This window comes from Xyrauchen texanus, chromosome 13 (assembly GCF_025860055.1).
Source record: "Xyrauchen texanus isolate HMW12.3.18 chromosome 13, RBS_HiC_50CHRs, whole genome shotgun sequence".
Lineage (NCBI taxonomy): Eukaryota > Metazoa > Chordata > Actinopteri > Cypriniformes > Catostomidae > Xyrauchen > Xyrauchen texanus.
The window spans coordinates 26,664,567-26,682,327 of record NC_068288.1 but is presented as its reverse complement, the minus strand read 5'-3'; the positions used below and the strand labels follow the sequence as shown (position 1 = coordinate 26,682,327).

Genomic DNA, 17,761 nt, shown 5'->3' with positions numbered 1-17,761 from the left:
ACATTTTTAGTCAATAAATTGTTTACACAATAGTACATATTTGACCATTATTTTTTGACATTATAGGGAAGCTGAGCTTCCCTTGCAGTCTTAAAGAAATCCCCACTGATATATATATATATATATATATATATATATATATATATATATATATATATGTAACACTTCCCAAGGAAGGAGGACAGGAAACAGGTCTTCACCACAAGGTAAGGTTTTAATTCCCTTTTGTTCCGTACAATCTTATTTTACAAACACAATACAACACAATGCCAAACACTGGGTTAGCATGTCATCTCTCTCCTCTGGGGCCCTCTCGCTGCCTTTTTATGCCGCTCTCCTCGTACTCACTGAAATTAGAGACAGGTGTTTAGACATAATTTAGCTCAGGTGTAAGCGCCCTTACAGCTTTTCTCTCCGGACGGGCGCTTGACCACGCCCCGCTGCCACATACCCCCACCGCCCGACTCAGGCCGGGCGTCATCCGACCTGCCTACCACTCCCCATTTCTGGAGAGGAAGTCGGCGACAGCCATCTGCACCCCGGTCTGTGGACCACCTTGAATTTAAAGGGCTGGAGAGCTAGATACCAGCGGGTGATCCGGGCGTTAGTATCCTTCATGCGATGGAGCCACTGCAGTGGGCGTGATCCGAACAGAGGGTGAAGGCCCGCCCCAGCAGGTAGTAGCGGAGGGTGAGGACCGCCCACTTGATGGCCAAACACTCCTTCTCCACGGTGCTGTACTTAGTCTCCCTTAAGGAGAGCTTACGGCTAATGTACAGCACCGGGCATCCTCTCCCTCCACCACCTCGCGAGTACGGCCCCCAGCCCTCTGTCTGAAGCGTCCGTCTGTAATAAAAAGGGGAGAGAAGTCAGGTGCATGAAGAAGCGGCCCCCACAAAGTGCGGCTTTAACCTGCATAAGCGCCTGTTGGCACTGCTCCGACCACTGGACCGGATCTGGAGCCCCCTTTTAGTGAGGTCAGTCAGCGGGCTGGTGGCGTCCGAATAATTAGGCACAAACCTTCTATAATAGCCAGCCAGCCCCAGAAACTGCCTCACCCCCTTTTTGGTCTTAGGTCTAGGGCAAGTCGCAATCACCGCGGTCTTATCAATTTGGGAGCACCTGGCCATGACCTCAAGTGGAACCCCAGATACCGTACCTCCACCGCCTAATCACGCACTTCTTAGGGTTTGCCGTGAGCCCGTCCGCCACAGCGATCTCAGGGCGGCCCTCAGATGTTGCATGTGCGCTGCCAATCATTGCTATAAATGATAATATCATCTAAATAGGCAGCGGCGTCGCGGTGTCGCGGTCTGAGGATCCGATCCATAAGTCAGCTGAAGCGTGGCTGGTGCCCCAAACAAACCGAAAGGAAGCGTCACAAATTGGTGTAACCCAAGCGGCGTAGTGAAGGCTGTTTTCTCACGGGACATTGGTGTCAAGGGATCTGCCAATAACCCTTTGTTAAATCCAAGGTCGAATAAAATCGAGCAGTACCTAACCCGATCGAGCAGTTCATCAACACGGGGCATTGGGTATGCGTCAAATTTAGACACCGCGTTGACTTTCCTGTAATCCACACAGAATCGAACAGACCCATCACTCTTGGGAACAAGAACAACCGGGCTGGACCAATCACTGTGGGATTCCTCTATTACGCCCATATCGAGCATCGCATCTAATTCTTCCGTACTATTTTCTTTTTATGTTCGGGTAGCGATAGAGGCGACACGCACCACCGCGCCCGGCTCGGTCTCGATGTGGTGCTGTATGATGTTTATACGGCCCGGTAGAGGGAAAACACATCCGCAAATTCCTTTTGTAATTCAGAAACCTCTGTGAGTTGCAGCGGTGAGAGTTGGTCTCCACAAGTAACCGGAGTGTTAAGATTGTAGTTTTTGTTTACCTCCGGCCCGAGCTCCGCCCTCTCGGAACTACAGTGGCCAGCGTCACAGAGGCTGCCTCCTCCCTCCATAATTTCAGGAGGTTGAGGTGATAAATTTGGCGTCGCCCCCTCTATCGATGCGTTTAACTTCATAATCGAGATCCCCAACTCGTCGTGTGACCTCAAAGGGTCCTTGCCACTTGGCGAGTAATTTAGAGCTTCGATGTTGGGAGTAATCTGAGTACCTTATCTCCGGTGCAAATTCCGTAGCCGAGCACCCCTGTCATACAGCCGGCGTTGGCGTTCTTGAGCTTGGAGCAAATTCTCCTGTGTTAATCAGCCCCAGTGTGTGGAGTTTTGCTCTAAGATCGAGAACGAACTGAATTTCATTTTACTATTAGAAGGTCCCTCCTCCCACGCTCGCGGATGGCGTCAAGGACCCGCGGGGCGTCGCCCGTACAGCAGCTCAAGCGGGGAGAACCCGGTGGAGGCTTGTGGGACCTCTCGTACTGCAAATAACAGGGGTCTAGCCACTTATCCCAATTTCTAGCGTCCTCGTGTATGCAATTTACTGAATCATGTTCTTGAGCGTTTTATTAAATCGTTCCACTAGGCCATCTGTCTGCGGGTGGTAAGCGCTAGTGTGAATCGATTTGATGCCCAAGAGCTCGTAAAGTTCGCGAAGTGTTACGTGACATAAAAGTCGGTGCCTTGATCGGTGAGGATTTCTTTCGGAATCTCCACCGGAGATTATCTTGAAGAGTGCCCTGCAACACTACGTGCGGAGATGTTGCTCAGAGGCACTGCTTCGGATATCGCGTCGCGTAATCCACTAGGACTAACACGGCGATGTCCGCGTGCTGACCGTTCTAATGGCCCGGCGAGGTCCATCCCAATTCTCTCGAAGGGGACCTCGATTAATGGTAGAGGCGCAATGGCACTTTTGGGGTGGCGGTGGGTTTACCAGCTGACATTCACGACACGCCGCACACCACCTGCAGACATCACCGCCAATGCCCGGCCAATAGAAGCGGGCTATTAGGCGGAGAAGTGTTTTCCGTTCCCCTAGGTGACCGGCCATAGGATTGTAGTGAGCGCCTGGAAAACCATTTCCGGCGGCTCGTGGAACCAATAATTGTGTCACTTCCTCCTTTGTTTGAGCGTCCTGCGTCACTCTATATAACCGATCTTTAATCATAGCAAAGTATGGGTATGCAATGGCGGCGCTCGGCCGGAGCTGTTGACCATCAATCACTCTCACTTGGTCAAGAGCATGTTTAAGAGTTTCGTCCGCGACTGCTCTAGAGGAAAGTCCCTTCAGGGAATTCCTTGAGAGGAGGGGCGGCCACCTCGCCCTTTCCTCGTCATTCGAGCAGCCGAGGGCGGTCCGGCTCCGCCTCCTGCCAAAGCATCGCACACCGCACACCTCTTTATGCAGGACCCATCCGCACAAATACCCTCTAATATATCTTTAAAATTCGGCCAATCAGTACCCAAGATTAGCGGATGGGTGAGGTGGGAACTAACCGCTGCCTCCACACTATGTTTTTTCCCTAAATATCATCGCCAACGTCACCATGGGATATTTGTGAACATCCCCATGCACACACCTCACCCTCACCAGTTTAGATAAACCCAAAGCCCGGGTTGAACCAAGCGTTGGTGGATGGTGGTCTGATTGCAGCCGGTATCCAGCAAAGCTTGGTAAATACCTCCTGATCCTTACGGAACCGGGTATGCTCCAGCCCGATAGGGGCAGCCTGCGGGACGTCGGAGACCCGCACCACCGTCCCCACCTCCATCAGCGGACACTGATCCCGGAAGTGGCCTGGGTCTCCACACCTCCAACAGGCGGCCCAGGCGTTGCGGCCGCACTTGTGCTGGCGAGCCCCCACCTGAGGAGGAGGCGGCTGAAAGACGGGGAATGGGAGGCGCATTCTCCCACGGCCAGGGAGCAGGTCTCTGGAACCCTCCACGCCTCGCGGGGCAGTAGCGGGCCCTGGGGAGAGAACAGAAGGAAAAAACACAGGGGAGGGGCGAGGGCCTGGGCAGATACAAGGGAAGGGGAGAGAGAGAGAGCGAAGAAGAGGGCTCGTCTGCCCTCGGGATCGCCGCCAAGTGGTCCTCCGCCAACCGAACAGCTTCCTCCAGCGGCGCCGGGCGATGGCACTGGACCCACCCGCCCGTCTTCCGAGGCAGCCGTTGAATGAACTGTTCCAGTACCACCTGGTCGATTACTCCCTCGGCGTCGCGGTCCCCGCGAGCAGCCACCTCCGACAGGCGTCCCGGAGCCGTTGAGCCGAACGCGAAGGGCGATCGGACGTTCCTAGCTTCATGCCCGGAAGAGCTGGCGATTCTCTTCCGGGCTCCGACCGACCCGCTGCAGAATAGACCTCTTCAGATCGGGGTATGCCAGGAGGTTAGTCGCCGGCAGCTGCTGTGCCGCAAGTTGAGCTTCCCGGACAGGAGGGAATCAGGCGGGCTGCCCACTGTTCGCGGGGCCAGCCCCAGATTTCTGCTGAGCGCTCAAACAAATCGAGGAAGGCCTCAGGATCATCTGCTGCCCCCATCTTCTGTAGCATTGGGGGGGCAGCGTAGCGCGGGTGTCCCGGGTTTCGGCACCAGTGTAACACTTCCCAAGGAAGGAGGACAGGAAACAGGTCTTCACCACAAGGTAAGGTTTTAATTCCCTTTTTGTTCCGTACAATCTTATTTTACAAACACAATACAACACAATGCCAAACACTGGGTTTGCATGTCATCTCTCTCCTCTGGGGCCCTCTCGCTGCCTTTTTATGCCGCTCTCCTCGTACTCACTGAAATTAGAGACAGGTGTTTAGACATAATTTAGCTCAGGTGTAAGCGCCCTTACCGCTTTTCTCTCCGGACGGGCGCTTGACCACGCCCCGCTGCCACATATATATATATATATATATATATATATATATATATATATATATATATATATATACACATCAGTCAGTTCGGACCTCGAATCTGATTGGACGAGAGCCGTTCCATGAGCACTGATGGTCTGACACCATCAGCAGTCTGACGCTTCATTGTGTGTGTAACACTCCACTTGTGTTCATGCCATTCTAAACTAAAGTGTAAGAGCAGTGCATACATGTTACAAGTTACTGTATAAGTATCTCTTACATGTATTTTTTATTTAATTTTTTGACATTACATATGTTAGCAAGCAAGTGGCAAAACATAATTTTTGTGTGTAATATGAGCCAGTTAAGTGATGTGAAGTGAACCACGTCAGCCGTTTACATACAACAGCTCTTCGTGACCGCTTACTACACTACACTACACTACTAAAGCTAGGAAATAGTTTTAAATGGCTTTAAACAAACAAATTCAGCATTACGGCTCATCACATTTAAGATAGAAATCAGACTGATTAATTACACAATGGGTGCTGTTTAAAATGGCAGAGGACATATCTGTTTCTTTGCCAACTCTAACCTTTTCTTTTTGTTTTTCTGTTTCAAAAGTGGCTTTTTCTTTGAAATTTTTCCCATAAGGCCTGCACCCCTGAGTCTTCTCTTTACTGTTATACATGAAACTGATGTTGAGCAGGTAGAAAAGCTGTCAGGTGAGGACATGTGAGGCATCTGTTTATCAAACTAGAGAATCTGATATACTTATCCTCTTGTCTTTTTGTACATCTGGCCTTCCACATCTCTTTCTGTCCTTGTTAGAGCCCATTCTCATTTGTATTTGAAGACTGTAGTGTACACTTTTGTTGAACGCCCATATCACCTGTTTATATGTGGATATTTCCAACACTTTGAACCAGTTGTCACAATATCTACATCAGTGTAAAGAAAACAACACACACAGTAGCAGTGCAGTTGTTCGGCTGTCATAACCTTAATATCAAAGCCTATGCAAAATATAAGCACAGTATATTTTTATCATGTGCGTTCTTGTCATGAATTTCTACCATTTCTGTGACATTTGGTTTCATATTCTCTCATACTATGCCCATTGTCTGGTAGATGAAAATCACTATTGGGTTAACCGATGGAACGGTTGTTTTTGTAATCATGATGTGGTTGTTCAAGTCAGTTAAATGCCACTTCTGTGAATAAAAGTACCAGTTTCCTTCCAAAATAGCTAAATCTGTACATTATTCCAAACTTTTGGCCACCAGTGTGTGTGTATATATATATATATATATACAGGGTATATATAAGAAATTAAGTTTGCCTACGTTAATAAGAAAAACCTCAACCCAGTAGTGACAATATAACATTCTCCTTTGAAATCGTGCTAACATTTTATATAATATACAATACGCAATAGTTATTTACCGTCGGTTGTCAGTAACTTTCGATTTCAGTAACTGAAAGCGAATTCTTCGTAAAGTGCAAAATTCGAAATTATTAATTAAGGAATACACTTAAATGTACTATAATCGATGTGATAAAGTGATTGCCAGACACACTAATAATGCTATTCTGATGTGTTGATGAAACAAGTTTTCTAGTAGAGACTGCATGTTTCGTATTACCAGACGCAGCAGGTCCAAACTAAAACTACAAAATCATCTGATGAGAGAGGTTTTTTTTTCTTTTCTTTTTTGTTCTGCGTTACTTTTTTTTTTATTAAGCAAACATCAAAAATATTACAAGAAAATGCCATTCAATTTACAATCAGCTTAAATTTAACATGGGCTGACACACAAAACATTAATATAATAAAAGACAACAAATAAAACAAATAAACAATAAAATAAAACACTAAAAAAATGACAAAAAATAAATACAAATAGCAACATCATATGAAGTCACCGGGGTACAATTATTTTTTGTATTTATAACAAATTATATTCTTCAACTGTATCTAACAAAATCAAAGCTTATTTATTTTTTTTTTATCTTTGACAGGGTTTTAGGTATTGAACCAAATCATTCTTGAAAACTACAAACGGGGGGTTGTAGTAAAAATCTACATTATGTATAAAATGTTTGGCCAGCAACAAAATATTGTTAATCAAAAATTCTACTTTACCTTCTTTTTCGTAATTCCCATATTTAATATCTACAAAAGACAAGTTCAATACAGCAACCTTTTTCTCACTCAACCAGTTCTGCACTCGATCCCAAAAAGCATGCGAGAATTTACAAGTGAAAAAAATTTGATCAGTATTCTCTGTAAAGGAGTTACAAAATCTACAAAGAAGAGAGCTTTTTCAATATTAAATCTATTTTTTAGAAACTCATTAGAAGGATAAATATCAGCCAACAATTTTAAATGAGTTTCTTTAACTTTAGGATGAATCAGAAATTTTAAATAGGCGGTTCTAATAGATTTAAGAGTTTGCTTGTCAAAAAAAAGATCCATCTGATGATAGAGGTGTTGTTATTAGATAATGATTGTCTACGTCATCATTTGCGTCGTCGCAGTTCTATGACAACTTTGTTTTGGTGTGAAGATGGCTGAGCGTGAAGCGCTAAAAAGAGAAATAGAAGAGCTGCAGAGTAAGTGTGTTCATTATATATTGTAGAGCTGTTAATATAATTAAACAGTGACACCATTCCTTCGTAACCCCTCGCTCGTTAATAACCACATTTAAATACAGGAAGTGTTGAGTTACTGTGTTGCTGACCTAACGGTTATTCTGTGAAGCTAAAAGCTAACAGTGAAAGCGGTTTTGGATTAACACCTTTTAAGCCATTTAATATGACTCTTTGTTGTCTCTGACTGATCGCGTACCTCGTCAATTGTATCTCGTATTTGTTGGCAGTTCTTCGCTGGTTATTGTAACTAATACGTTGTTGTTCTGTCTTAGCTCTTTATGCAGTTTTCAGTCTAGATTAGAACTGCACAATTTGGACAAAGAGTCATATTGCGATCATTTAGAAACATATTGCGATTGCGATTTTAACTGCGATATGATGAACAAACAAAGTAAGGGATTTCATTTGACAAAAATGTGATAATGTTTTGCACATGTTCCAGTACCAATTAAAGACAGGCTACCGTGGAATCACACTTGAGTGAGAAAAAAGTCAGACATTTTTCACTTCTGCCATAAACACATAGATTAATAATACAGTGAAAGAAAAAAACTGTTCTTCATATCAAAATTGTACCTGTCCAATGTGTACCTGTTTTTGTCCACTTTGTGATGGGGTCTCAGCCAACTATTCATCATCATTATTTTTGAAACCCAGCCAACTTGAATATTAGCGATGATCTGAACAGGATTTTTAGAGTCCATACCGTTAACAGATTTTTTTTCACCTGTTCAGCCGATACATATCCTTATAATTTATCCTTTTATTATCAGCTCTGTCAAAACTGGTGATTTGAAAGTGTTCTGCTCACTGTTACAGAATGTCCCTGTTGCTTATGCCATAGATGTGGCTTAGTTTTTGCTGACAAAAATATTGTAGGCTGGTTAAATGGTTAATCAAATAAGTAAACATACAAAAAAATCTATATTTTTACAATTACATTTTTAATAGGCCATAAAAACAAGTAGTCTTATTCAAATATTCTCTACTGTATATTATGATAGATAGCCCTATAAAGAACAAGGCTTAATGTCAAACTGAAGTTGAACTGATAAACCATTGGTGCAATTCAACTTAATGTGAAAGTTTCAGTTATTTATTGTCATCATTTAAATAATTTTTTTTGTTCATTTATTTTCAATTATATTTTACGTATCAATGCATTATAATATAGTATCTAAATATTGCATATGTATTTATTTTATTTATCTGCATTCCTTGCCTTTTCATTTTGTTGGAATATTAGTTCTGCTTTCACTTGTTCCTGCTGGGGCTGTAATGAGTAGGGATTGGTGATAAAGTATTTTCTTTTCGATCCGATACCAAGTAATTTTAGGCCAATATCGTCGATACCAATACTGAAACCTCTATTAAATACAATTTTTACTAATTATTTTATTTTTTTACTTTATTATTACTTAATATTTTTTTGTATATTTATGGAGCTAAACAGAAAATGATTAGGCTGCTTTGTTTACCTTTTAAATATTAGTTAGTATAAGCCACATATAAAACATCAAAATGAACCATAGATATTGTTACCATGGATACTATAGTAATGCTGTAGTAAAACCATGGTTAATTGTATCAAATCCTTGGTTACTGCCAAAAAGAAAAAGAAAAAAACATGGTTACTACAGTCGTGGTTACTAATACAATATTACTACAGTAAAGCCATGGTACGTTTTCATAAGGGTATCATTTATTAATGAGTATTAATGATCATTATCAATGCTTTAACATCTCTGAATTTAAATAAACCTGTAAAAATTGTTAAACAAGCCCATTATAATACATGCCACATCTAGGTGTATTTTTCTGTCATTACCTCAGGAAAGCACTGCTCCCTCTTTGAACGAGTGCTATGACTGAAAGGGTGAGCGCTGTCTGCTGGTGTATTTTAGCATTTCTGCTAAAACAAATTATTCATGTGCCATGCAACAATTCACTCATATAATTATTTTGTCCACTACGAAGCTTATGAGATGCATTAATATTCATGTAATCTTAATAATAAGACCACTTTTATTTATTTATTTATATATATATAAATAACCCTTCAGAATTGATTTTTTCTTTTATGTTAGGATCGATATTCTTGATACCACATCAGTATCGGAAGTATCAATACATTAGTATCGATCCGTCCATCCCTAGTAATGATGGGAACACACGCTCTCTTGTGAGGTAAACAGATGACCGGAGAGCTGAGAAATATTGCATGTTTTGGACTCCATGTGATACTGTTTAAGCAGTTTGTTAGGGAGTCATTTAATAAAGATGCTTGCATAAAACCTAATTTGTGTCCCACGTTATTGTTATTATGTCTCTGACCGGCAGAGGCTTATAGGCTGCCACTGTGGACGGATAAAAGACCACTTGCTTCATGCAGGTCATGTCAATTTTCCTTTGTCTAAATATAATGTGCTCATTGCACATAACAAACCGAATCTGTCGCTGTGATTCTGAGCACAAGATGGAGTTGTGGCGCTCAGAACTGCTCTGAAAACATTGTAATAATGCACTAACACAAACGGGACAGAGTAGGGTATGTAAACTTTGAAGAGCATTGCGCAAAGACTATCATTTATTTATCTAATTAAAATTCAAGCCTTTTGTGATTTAACAATCATACATGGTCAGATGGTGATTTCGATTTTATTTTGATTAATTTTGCAGAACTATCTCTGTCCTTTAAATTTTGCTTAGATCTAATATTTGGTTACTTCATAAGATATTTTCTTTTAAATCTTCCCCAGATGCCAATGACAGATGTACTGTCAGAGGTTTGCATATCACTCAGAAGTTCAAATCTATGATTGTATCTCTCATAGCCAAAGCAACATTATATATGGTTGTCAGCACTGTTACAGACCATAACTTTATTGAAGTTCAATAGACTCTGTTTTAGACTCTTTTTCTTGTTAATAAATCTGTTTTTTCTTTGCATTTTGCTATTAACATCTGACGGGTGTTTTAATTAAAAAAATAAAATTATCTCATAATTTACTTGCATTTGAACTTACATTTCTGTCCACCATTCACTTGTATTGAAATGAGCTACAGAGGTGTGTTTTGTTTGTGTTTTACAGAAGGAAGAAAGATAATTTTCATTTTTGTGTGAACTTTCCCTTTAATTGGGACGGTTTCAGCAATTAAGTCCAACAATGCTCTCTTCTAATATTCTTGACTTATGAATCAGTAATAATGATTATTTTATAATAGTTTATTATAAATACTTTACAGTTACAGTATGTTTTTATAAATAAAAAATAATGGCAATAAGAAGTATATTTAATACTGGTGCTTTTTTGAAGAATATATTGCATGTTGTGAAGCAAGAAACAAACGAAAGAAAGAAATGCATATATTATATAATATTAAAAAGCATTTGGTTAAATAAGTTTATTTTTATTACTTTAAAATATAATAAGTACAAAAAAAGAATACAAATCCATACAATATAAAAAAAAGTCATAAAAATGATAAAGTGATAAATCTATCTACAAAAAGGATTAACCAACAACTTTTCAAATATTGATAAATGCTGCCTATAAAATGAGAATAGATAAATCAATACATAAAGATTATAAAAATACATAGAAGATGTGATATTCCTGTGGAGTCTGTTGCATAGTTTAAGTGCCTTCACTTCAAATGCTCTGTCTCATTGAGTTTTACATCTAGATCTTGGAAGAGCCATCAGTTTATAATAAGACAATCTAAGTGGTCTGAATATTCTAAATACAGTATGTGCTTTGTATTCTTGAGCCATGCAATGCTTTAATAAAATCTTACATTTATGATGTATGTACCAATAAAGTGAGGCTAAAGCTAGAGCAGTGTTTTAGAGTAATATGGCTATATTATTATTCGTGACTCTTGTATTTTAATATTATTATTATTTATGTTATTATTTAAGAGTAATACATTAATAGAGCTTTTACAGTAGTTTAGTTTTTGTCTCACCATATTGAACAATATCTGAACTAACAGACTTCTTGTTGACTTTTGCAGACCTCATTAATGACTATAAGAACACTCACGGGCATGTTCCTTCAAGCTCTGCCCAGGGGGGTCAAGCCAGACGGGGTTCAAGAAGGGGTCATCGCACACAAGACACACAGTCATATTTAGCGCCGCCACAACCTAATGTGCCTAGCTCTGCTGGCAGCTGGAGGAAAACATACTCCCTTAGCAATAAGGCCACCAGGGCCACTGAAAGGAATGCATCTCACCAAGCTCAGTCTTACCTGAACCAGCATTCCCACAACTTCAGCAGCACATCTAGAATTTCTGGAAATAATACAAGATTTGTTGGGAGCAAGGAAAAGATTCCAGATGGACAAACCAAGAGTAAATCTACAGCATCTTCAATAAATGTCCAAAACGAAACATCACAGGAGAGGAACACAGTAGTCACAGCCAGTGGAAAAAGGATTGTGCTTATATCTGCATTGGGGAAGACTGGCAGTGGCCAGTCATCTAATGATTATTTAACAGGCTCATCTTCATCATTCGAACAACAAAGTGAGCATGAAAGGAAGATAAATCCCGCTTTGAAATCACCTGAAGCTGTGACCTATCCCTCTATCCCTTCATCTGTCAAACAAAAACCTGAAACTGAATTACAGGTCAAACAATGCCTCCCCTCTGTTGCCTTATCCAATAGGACTGCCATAATGCCAGCAGCCAGTACGTATTCTTCTAAAGCTTCTTCTGCCACTAACCATCAATCTCAGCCTTCCTCAAGCCCCACAAAGCTCCAGGTTAAACCAGACTCAACACAGACACATGTAGCCTCCTCATGCCATAAAAGATCTCAGTTTACCTGGGTGAAAAAAGAGATTGAAAATGAAAAAAGCAAACCTAAGCCAGAAGCTTGCCCCACAGAAATCTCTGTCTCCTCTGCCTCTTCGTCCCCTCCTTGGACAGCCACTGCAAGACGAGTCTCTGGCTCAAGCAAGAGGATATTTTGCAAGCCTAGTATTTCCCTTGGAGCTCATAAGACCTCAAAGTACACCTGGGTATCTTCATCTTGCTCCTCATCCACAGATGGTAAAACAAGCACTTCAACCAAGCCTCTACGCAAACCCCTTTCACCCAAATCTCTTAAGATGCCTGTAAAAACAGCTCAAGGTGCTCTTGAGGGACCCAAGAAACTGAGATATGCCACAACTTCAACAGCTGTAACAAAAAAGTCTAGAGCTGGAGGTGCCTCCACATCTCATGTCGGCCATGCTAGCCGCTATCGCTGGAAGGCAGCTGGACAAAACGCTGCTGCATCTGGCTCAACTCCTAGAGCAACCCATAAGGGCACTGTGTATCAGTGGACTGCTAACAAGAATGGTCAAAAGGGGGAAAAGGGATCTGTTGTGTCCTACAGGCCAGTCCACCTGAGTGCTCCCACCACTGCTTTTTCAGCTGGTGCCTTTAAGCTTCAGAGCCGAACTAAGATCATCAGAAGATCCACTAGCAGGTAAGAGCTCTGGTTGATTACGTTACCATACATTATTGTGATAATGTGATATAATGCCATGAAATTTGGGAAGTCAAAATTTTACTTTATTATTACTCTTGATATATCTGTTATTTCTTGTTTGTTCTTTTTTCTACATACAAATAGAAGGATTGGTGATCACTATTGTCTTATTAAAAGTAGACACAGCACAGCGTTGCAACTGCCTTAAAGGGGCCATATTATAAGAAATCACATGTTTACTGTTTGTTCGAGATGTAAGTTTATTGAGCTAGTAAAACAAAGTAAGTTTCAGAACTAAATATTTTCTTCCCAGCCCCAAGACAACATTGATTGTAAAAAATACTAAATATCTTTCTGAAGGATCCCAACATAACAAAAAAGCAGCTGGGAAATTAAAATTTTTTTTCAACAAATCACTGATCATTTCAGTCTGATCTGGTTAAAGTTTGTGTGGCACATTTCAGTGCAGGTTGCTCAAACCAGCCCGTTTGGCACCAACAATCATGCCATGGTCAAAATCACTGAGATAAAAATGTTTCCCCATTCTGGAGGATGATGTGAATACTAAGTGAAGCTCCTGACCCGTATCTACATGATTTTATGCATTGCACTGCTGCCACACAATTGGCTGATGAGATAATCGCATGAATAAGTAGGTGTACAGGTGTTTCTAATAAATAACTCTGTGAGTGTATATGACCCCTTTAAAATGATTACCGGTTGCAAATGTGACAGAGTATACCTCTAGGAACAACTCGTGAAACGTTTTATCCTTCGTGGACATTTCGGTAATATCCCAAATGGCACCCTAATCCCTTGGAGTCTAGACTTTGCAGACTGTGAGTGCAGACAGACGGGGCAGTAGTCAGCAAGTCCGTTGGGACAGACTTCAAGACTTTATATTTGACTGTATACAAGACTGTATATTTGTACATTATGTCATAACTATTCAACAGGAAATTAGTAAGAGTTATTCCATCTCTTGTAAACAGAATAATGTATAATTATACACATCACACTAAAATGTAATACTTTATACACAAGAAAAGTAAGTGATCTGTCGTTCACAATCAGAACAAAATAATAACATAATATTAATTCCGCTATATTTTTTCTCAGAAACTCCAGTCAGCTGCGATTGGTCAAAATTTTAAGCAGCTTGGACTGTTGGGTAGTAGACCCCTCGGTAGCTCACATTGAGGCTGCAAAGGAGGCGCTCATGAGCACACTTCTGAGTACTCAAATGACAAATGGGACAGTCCTGTAGGCTTTGTGTGGGCCCACACAAATGAAGGACACAAGTCCACATCAAGTGCACCATTTGGGACAATTATTTTGCACCAGTTTTTGCACATCAATTGTACAAACTTAGCAAATTTTCTTTACATTTTTATACTTTTGTAATAACTGTAACATGATGTTAAAACATTTAAATTCCTACAGCCTTTCATACATGCTTCTTTATCTGCAGCACTCCCTCTGTAGAGAGGAAATACAACCCTTTTGTGCAGACTGTGAGTCGGTATTCCCTGCGGAGGCGTACACAAACTCAAGTGAAGTCTCCAACCGGTGCCAGACGAGCTCCGTCCAAAGTGCTGGTCTCATTTGGTAGACACAAGCTCCGCCGCCTCTCTCTCACAGCTGCTTCACTTGGGACCCTAAAATCAGGTCAGTTACTATGGCTGCACATTCGCAAAATGCTTTGCAACTCTCAAAACACAATTCCTTTTTTAAGCCAATAGACCAACAGATTGTTTTTACACCATCTGTGACTAATTGACTTAATTAGTAATTAACACAAAACAATCTCTGGAAAATTATCTTCACTTTGTTTGTATTCCTCAGAGAGGGTTTGAAATTAGATTTATGTTCCCATGGGAACATTGAGCTTCAGCATAAGAAAGAATGGTACTATGTGTATTGTTGTGCTAAAAAAGCCCTTGATTGAGGTGAGTTCATGTAAATCTTTTTTACTTTATGCCAGTGTCAGTGACTTGCATGTACTGTCTGGGTAATCGGTCATCACTAGGCCTGCATGGAATCGATGGCTACAGAATTATACAGAAAGCTTGACAGATTTATGTAGAATAAAAATTCATATCTCAGATATTCCACACAATTTGATCATGCTTTTATCTACACATGAGAGTGTAATGCTCTCAGTTCTGTTTAACACATTTGACAATGTTTAAATCCATTCTGCATATTTCAGCACAGAACATTTGTAAAATAGTAACATTTAAAACTATGATTTTGCTTTATGGTTTAAGAAACAAATGAAAATCAGCCGAGCCTTGGCACAGTTATTAATTTCCTTTTTATTTCCGAACTGTAGAAATCACTGGGGGAATAAAAAAGTATTATGTCATGACAGTACACCTCCAATAGAGGGCAGCATGTTTTCATTGGCAACATTGTTTTATTAGTTAGTGTGTTTGTGTGTGATGGCCCATAACCGCTGTGGATAGGAGTTAATAAATTGCCCAATCGGGCCATGATGGTGTACATGTGCCGATAGTGGGTAATTTGCAGCTGCGGCATGTCGAATACAGCTACACTATCAAACCCTGCCAGCTCTCTTGCTCAGTAGATAAAAAGGAGCTAATGCATAATTATCCCTTTGCAAATTGGTTTGTTTTAACGAACTGGAGAATATAAGCCCAACCTGATAGAAAGCAATCACTGTTTTTACAGCCAGCTTCACCCCCTCCACCCCACCCCACCCCATGTCTTTGTAGGCAAGCAAGGCCATCTCTCTGTAATCGCTTGCAGTCTGTTTCTGCGCATATTAGAGCATCACTATTACCTTAAAATTGTCTTCCTTTTCCATACCCCTCACTCTCTTTGTCTTTGCATCAGTCTGTCTGTATTTGTTTTTTCCCTTTCTGTGATATTCTTCCTGCTGTTGTCTTATAATAGAAAGTTTTGTCTTGTTCAATCCAGGTGATGCTTCCTTGAGTTGAGAGTGAGGTGTGTGAATGCATGAGAAAGGGACAGAGCAGGGAAGACAAGATGGGTGATGGAGGGGTTAGCCAGAGGGACTCTGTGCTTGAGATAAGAGTAACTAATAAAAGCAAATTTAATTACTAATGAGGAGAAAGAAGGCAGCTGCATTAAAAACCACCAATAACTGTCTCTCCTCATGACCGCATGACATCTCTTAATTCCTTCTCTGATGAGTGCCCTGCTCATGTCTCCCCCCACCCTTCTGTTTACTGAGGTTGGTTAGTTATGTGTTGGGGGATTTAAAGGGGCATAAACCTAAGTGAGCTGTTAGGAGCGTAATGAATTGCGGGGATGGGAGAAGAATCTCGATAATCCCATAAAATAGATAAATGAGAGAGAGTGAGAGAGAATTAATATGCCTGAAGCCCCTAAATACAATTTTGGCGCAAGATTCTCCAGAGTTGATAGACAAAGTCTTTATGCTGCGCACAACTGCTTCATTTATTTATTGGATACATTTACACCCTTCCAAGGTCTTCCAATGGTTTGCTGTGGCTACAAACTACTGTTTTTTTTTTCAGCAGTTTGAATTCTCTGAACAGCAATTTCTTTACATCTTCATTGTTCCCCTAGGGAATTGGTTTTGTGTTGTATAGCAACAAGCACCAGGAACATTACAAATATACTGTACAAGGTGTGGCAGGGTAAGCAAGATACAGACACAGTGGGTGTGCTGAAAAAAAAAAAACAAAGTTTCCATGGGGAATTAGTCCTCAAAATAAAGTGGAATCTGGTGTCCTTGCAGTGAAGGGGATCTTTTGAATAAAGTAGTAGTGTCCACAGAAATGGTCCAGGATGTGGGCAGGATCCGACAGCCACATGCGCTCCCCTTCGTGGTTTGTGGCATCATAGGCGGCCTGTCTTCCCAGGCACCCTGGCGAGTGTGAGTGTGAGGGTAAGGCGGCCCGGCATCCATCCCTGTCGGCCATGACATGTGCTCCCAACGTACACACATGGAGAATAGAAGCTGGGTCCCCAAGAATAGGTGCGCTCTGTGTTTATTTGGCAATGGTGATGAGGTTAAATGCACATCAGGTGTGCCTCATTCCCTCCCGCTGCCCAAACGTGGCTTATTAACTATGTGCCTCTTCTCTCTCCTGCCCACTCCCATGGTGAGCTTGGCTGAAGGACGGCCCTCAGAGGTGGGGCGACAATGACGAGAGGTAGGGGTGGATCTAGTCACCATACACACGAAAGTTACAAATGTTTTTGTCTTTCAAGGATGAACAATGTGACCATGAGTTTTCAGGTTTGTTTATGAAACTGGTGTTGGTGCACAGACTGAACAATTTGAAATGGTAACGTTTATTATGCGATTTCTCTTTAGATTTCATTCAAGCTGTCAAACCACAAAAAGACGTACTTGTTCCTGAAAATACATTGTGTTGGCTATTTAAATGATACATATACACAATATATTATCCATTGATGGCTAGAGTAAATAATCTATGTCCTTTAATAGTGATTTAGTTCTAATTTAATGGAAAATGTTGTGAATTGCACTCTGAGGCACTGCAGAATTTTGAACAGTTTACATTGTCGTTGCTGGGCACCGCCGACAGACAGCGAGCGGTGGCAGCTTTGTGAGTACCTTCATAGAAAATGAGTCTTGAATTTTAGAATACGCAGTTTGATGGAAAGGAGGAGGTGAGAACTGGCTTAACAATATAAATAATATTTGAATAACAAATTGAATTTAAAATTATTGTAACACTCTTTCTGTCGCACTGCCATCTCTAGTCGCCTTTATCCCTCTCAGGCTTAATCAGCCTAATTAGGGGCAAGGTGTGCAGAATCACAGCCCGTCCCTCCGCCCTGCCACATTCCTCCCTCGTTCTCTCAGACCGGGAAGCC

The 17,761-nt window shown here is 41.3% G+C and overlaps 1 protein-coding gene across 1 annotated transcript in view; it reads left to right on the top strand.

The window, feature by feature from the left end:
* The first annotated feature begins 7,316 nt into the window (after positions 1-7,316).
* The window catches only part of zc3h3 (zinc finger CCCH-type containing 3), a 97,034-nt gene continuing 86,589 nt past the window's right edge, over positions 7,317-17,761 (top strand). Inside the window, exons 1-3 of the mRNA XM_052141722.1 lie at positions 7,317-7,380; positions 11,437-12,898; positions 14,373-14,569. Of these exons, the coding sequence (XP_051997682.1) occupies positions 7,335-7,380; positions 11,437-12,898; positions 14,373-14,569 (1,705 nt within the window). The 5' untranslated portion in view covers positions 7,317-7,334. The remainder of the gene's footprint in view (positions 7,381-11,436; positions 12,899-14,372; positions 14,570-17,761) is intronic.